This window comes from Myotis brandtii, unplaced genomic scaffold (assembly GCF_000412655.1).
Source record: "Myotis brandtii unplaced genomic scaffold, ASM41265v1 scaffold123, whole genome shotgun sequence".
Taxonomy (NCBI): domain Eukaryota; kingdom Metazoa; phylum Chordata; class Mammalia; order Chiroptera; family Vespertilionidae; genus Myotis; species Myotis brandtii.
The window spans coordinates 6,887,769-6,893,307 of NW_005354291.1; the positions used below are offsets into that span (position 1 = coordinate 6,887,769).

The window sequence follows — 5,539 nt, forward strand, 5'->3', positions numbered from 1 at the left end:
GGCGGGGGGGAACCTTTTCCTCCATCACTGGAGCAAGCAAGCCTCATGCTCGCTTCAGCTGTGTGGCTGCCGGCCGCCATCTTGGTTGGGTTAATTTGTATATCGTGCTGATTAGCCAATGAGAGGTGTAGTGAAGGTACGGTCAATTGCCATGTTGTCTATTATTAGATAGGATATAAAGATCTGTAGAGGGAAACTTGTTTGGTTTTGGTCATTTACTCTTTCACCCATGGCACTTTACTTTAGATATCAATATTTGATTCTGATTGTCAAATGATCGTTTCAGTCAAGTTATATCCTATATAATAAAAGCCTAATATGCAAATTGACCGAATGGCAGAACGACCAGTGGAATGACAGGTTGCTATGGCGCACACTAACCACTAGGGGGAATACGCTCAATGCAGAAGCTGCCCCAGCCTGTAGGCCCCAGGCCAGCCAAGGCAGGTGCCGGTGGAGTCCCCTGATTGCCCTGCCAGTCGCCCCACATAGGAAGGCGACCTGCAGTGGTGGTGATGGGGGGGTGGGGCTGGTGAGAGGGAGGTGCCAGGCCGGCCAAGGCAGATGCCAGCAGGGCTCCCTCCTCCCCCGCCCCGATTGCCCCACCAGTCGCCCCACAGATCAGCTCTGATCACTGGCGAGGCCTAGGGAGCATACCCATGCCCAAATTTTGTGCACTGGGCCTCTAGTTTGTTTATAAAGAGAGTTGAAATAATCTGATCAAATTCACCATAACCTATATTATATTTGTATTTCTATATAGGTTTTTGCATAGTTGGCCCTGAAATTATAATAAAAAAGAACACTTTATGCTCTATTAGATCATAATTCTCATGTGTTTGCATATAATTCATTTGGTGTGAGAAAAGTGGATAGGGCAGCCTCAATACTCAATGGGTAATGAGGGTGCTAATGTGATATGATGTCATTCAGTAATCAACTCATTAATATTTCTGTCATTATAATAAATATGTTAATATTAAGAACTTAATTTTTTAAGAATTTGTTCAATGCCAAAAAATTCTACATTAAATATATTATTCAAAAATTGTCTGGTGACCCCAAAAAAGTATTAATTAAATTACTAAAAAACAAAACAAAACAAAAGCCACACACAAAACCTGGTAAAATTCATTTCACTTTTTCATTGCTTCTGGAAAGGATGAATGACAGCTAGAAACATTAAAACAAAAACTCATCTGATCCTTGTATGGTGGCAGCAATGTGACATTGTCTGATGGTATCCCCATTATGCCAGAATCAACTGCAGCAAGGAAGGGCATTGCAGAGAGATAAAAATTAAGGTCTGTGTAAACAAAAATTATGATTAATATTATTAGCATACAAAAGAGGTTGCTTTTGAAGTAAAGAAATCTATCATGAAGGTAAACCCACAGATTGGGAAACGTGGTAAACCTTAAGCAGTAGTTCTGGGCACTTCAGAAACTATCAGAAATTTCCCTCATTCTCATATGCAACTTGAATGTGCTTCTCTTAAGGATCCTGCTCTCCTAAAGCAGAATGGATTTATGTTGTGGATTTATTACTTTAAAACATAAAAAGTTAATAATGGCACTTAATGTGCCCCTACCAGGGCTGGGGATCAAGCCTGCAACCAAAGTACATGCCCTTCATGGGAATCAAACCCAGGATGCTTCAGTCCACAGGCTAATGCTCTATCCACTGAGCCAAACCAGCTAGGGCTGAATTAATTTGTTTTGTAAAAGCAGTAATTCTGGTGTTTGTTTTTGTTCCTCTATTTGGGATTCAGGGTTAAATTGATTCTTTGTGGAAAGGTCATCAATTTGTGATTTGACTTTTACATTATACTCACCAGCCCACCAACTGTCTACAGAGATGCACAGATGATCCCCAGACTTATGACCACAGTCTGTTCTTTGGGTGGGGTCAGCTAATCTGCCTGGAAAAGAGGGAATCCAGATTCGGGTTTACTGGACCATTTCTAAACTGTAGATTAAAAAAAAACAAGAAACAAACAAACAAACAAACGTGCTTGCCTCTGGTCATTATATATTCTGAGGAATTTTTTTCTTATCTTCCCATGGCAAGAATACATCATTCTCAGTAGCCTTTACCAAAAAGTGTTTTGTTTTTTTGGTCATTCACATTTTTTTCAAGAATAAAATTAACTCTATTTTTGTTATTATTCAAACCCAAATTTCTACTATCAACTTACCCCATTTTCCAATTATATTATTTCTCTAGCAAAAGTTAGGTATCTCCTGTAATCCCAGCATTTCCTTCTCTCCATCTCCTTTTCTCTCCCATGTGCTACACTAATTCCAAGCTCTATTCTTTAGTTCATTCTATTTTTTTCTTCATGGATTACTTAAAAAAAAATCCAACAACATTTCACCTTGTTTTCAAGATTCAATTCAAATCTTATTCTATGTCTAGATTATGCTAGCTCACAACACTCTCACTTTTAGCTAGTATGTTTTTATTCGCAGGCATTTTATTGTCCTTGGTTGTATCATTTCTAATTTTCCTTCCTGTGTCATAAGTCCTTTGAGTGGAGGCATGGAATCTAGCATAAATTTCTGTACACTTTTCACCGCCGTCTCTTTCCCCCCATTTTTCCTCTCTGATGGCACTTCTTTATCTTGTCTTAGACTCCCAATATTCTCTTCCCAATTCCAACATTTTTCTAGGCAAAATTTTGGCTAAGCAATAAAAACGAATAAACTGATGTATGCAATCAAATGAATAAATCTCAAAAGAGATTTATTCGATAAACCCCGAACCCACGGCCGCGCGTTTTAGGACTTTGAAGGCTCAACCAGCTCCGCTCGGTTCTCGAGCACCCTGTTCCCTAATCTTCTGTCAGAGACAGAAAACCTGTGGTTGCCTGTAAAGTTAGGTATTGAGGTGGGTGACAAGTTAGTTGGGAGAGTAGGGAGGCAGGGAAAGAGTGGACAGAGGGTAAAAATGGTTCTTTAAAGATGAGAATACATTTTCTTTCTGGTTATTGTTGATGGTCCTTAGCTTGAAATACTTATATGGGTTACTTTAAAAAAAATTAATCCTATTTTGATTTTCTCTAGTTATGTCATGTAGTTTTACTTCAATTAAATACTAAGTAAAATCAACCACTAAAAAAGAGAAGAATCCCATTTATTATGTTCTTGAGTGAAAATAAAATTTTGCAAGGTATCCAACCCAACATTTGACCTTGTCATTTGTGCATTACTGAACCCAGGGTAGAAAACTTTATGGAACTTACTAGAGGCCCGGTGCACGAATTCGTGACAGGTGGGGTCCCTTGGGTTGGCCTGCAGAGATCAGGCCCCAGCTCACAACCCCAGCCTCACAGCCCCACAGCCCTGCCTGGCACCCTGCTGTGGCCTGGCACCACCCCTTCACCTGCTCTACCATCCTGCCTGCAGGGGCGATCAATCGGGGCTGGGCCCCCCGCCTGGCTCCCTCAGTGCCTGGGAGGTGGGCGGCAGCCCCGCCCCCCTCCACCACCTCTGGTCGCCATCTGCAGGATGATCAGCAGGGCGATTGGACCCCAGCTCACACCCACCTTGGCCTGGTGCCACCTGCTCACCTGCTCCACCATCCCGCCATGTTGCCACTCTCTTGGGGCCCATCGGGGCTGGCAGTGCCTCCACTGCCGCCTGCTGTCAGTGCAGTGTTGCCGATGCCTGCCATGTTTTATGCCGCTCCCTGGTGGCCAGCACATGTCATAGCGAGAGGTCGAACTCCCTGTTTCCTGGTCGAATGACCACCCGAGGGGACAATTTGCATATTAGCCTTTTATTATATAGGATTATTTAAGGAGGGTATGGACACATATACTACTATTACCATTTAGGGCAATGTCCAATTAGATATATTGGGGTTTAACTTACTAGCAGAGCATGTATGATCTCTAAACTTTTGTTATCCTATAGGGAGTGTGTGTAGGCTGAGCATGATTAGACTTGACTCGCATGGCTTGTGTTCCAGCAAAGTGACCTCACTTCTGTAACATCCCATAACACTCCTGTGACATGGCAAGGAGCATCCAAGCCTTTGTGCAATAGTGGAAATTCCTTGGCCAGGGAAGTGGCCTTGGTAGACAGGGAGCACCTCCAAACCTCAGCCATTGGTAGCAGCCTATTCCTTGTTGAGGTGACAGACCTGCTGGGCCAGTCCATTGCTAAGTCACTGGAATGGGGAACAAATGAGCATCCCGAGCTATCTGGCTTTGTTTCTTCACATGTAATAGTAACATTGCATGACTGAGTAAGGAGAAGGGAAAGGGGATGATAGAAATGTGATTATGAGGCTCCATCTGCTGGTGCTGGACTCTTAATGTCAGACTTTGAAAAACATATGCAACATCTTTCTCATTTCTTCCACTTTGCAGTCTTTGCTCATGTAACATACTAAGAAAAAAATTCTCAGCACATTTATCCCCTGTTCTCCATTGCGGACTGCAAAGATGCCATATAGTTCCTTTGAAGGTCCTCGCCTTTTCTTCTTAAATTATTCTAACCTGGTTCTTCTGGAAATTGACAGTGATTTAATAATAGGCTTATTTAATCCTTGTAACAAAGTTATGAGATAGTGTCAAAGATTAACATAGCCAGACATTGGTGACAGCAGTGAAAACATTTTATTTAGTAACTACGTACTGACAATAGGGCTGTTTTAAAGGGAGGATGGGGTTGGGATAGAACAGGGTGCTCAGTAGTGGAGCACAAACAAGTGAAAATATACAAAAGGTTGGTCAGTGCACATGCATCTAGGCCAGCTCCCCCTGTCACACTCAGGGCAGGGACGATGGGGAGGTTGCGGTTCCACCCCATCACACACAGAGCAGGGCCCATGGAGGGGTTGGGGCCCCGCACCCTGTCACACACAGAGCAGGGCTGATCAGGGGGTTGGAGAGCTCCTCTCTATCAGGCACAGAGCAGGGACGATCAGGGGGTTGGGGCGCCTTCCCCTGTCACGAACAGAGCAGGGCGTATAGGGAGGTTGTGGCCCCGCCCCCTGTCACACACAGAGCCGCGGGGCGATCAGGGGGTTTGGGCGCTGCCCCCTGTCATGCTGCTCCAGAGGCCAGGAGGCCTCGCAGCTCTGCTGATACGGTACTGGGAGGCTCCGCTGATCCCAGGCCAGGAGGCCTTGTGGCTCTGCTGATCCCGGTGCTGGGAGGCCTCGCTGCTCTGCTGATCCGGTACTGGGAGGCTCTGCTGATCCCAGGCCGGGAGGCCTTGCGGCTCCGCTGATGCCAGGCCGGGAGGACTCGCAGCTCCGCTGATCCTAGTGCCGGGAGGCCTCGCAACTCTGCTGATCCCGATGCCAGGAGGCCTCGTGGCTCCGCTGATCTCGGGTTCAGGAGGCCTCGCAGCTCCGCTGATCCCGGTGCTGGGAGGCATATTACCCTTTTACTATATAGGATAGAGGCCTGGTGCACGGGTGGGGGCCGGCTGATTTGCCCTGAAGGGTGTCCTGGATCAGGGTGGGGGTCCCCACTGGGGTGCCTGGCCAGTCTGGGTGAGGGGCTGAGGGCTGCTTTCAGGCTGGC

The 5,539-nt window shown here is 45.5% G+C and overlaps 1 protein-coding gene across 1 annotated transcript in view; it reads right to left on the minus strand.

The window, feature by feature from the left end:
* LOC102251172 (protein LEG1 homolog) overlaps nt 1–5,539 on the minus strand; it is a 25,642-nt gene that overhangs the window by 5,333 nt on the left and 14,770 nt on the right. Inside the window, 2 exon segments of the mRNA XM_014533929.1 lie at nt 1,122–1,306; nt 1,835–1,921. Of these exon segments, the coding sequence (XP_014389415.1) occupies nt 1,122–1,306; nt 1,835–1,921 (272 nt within the window).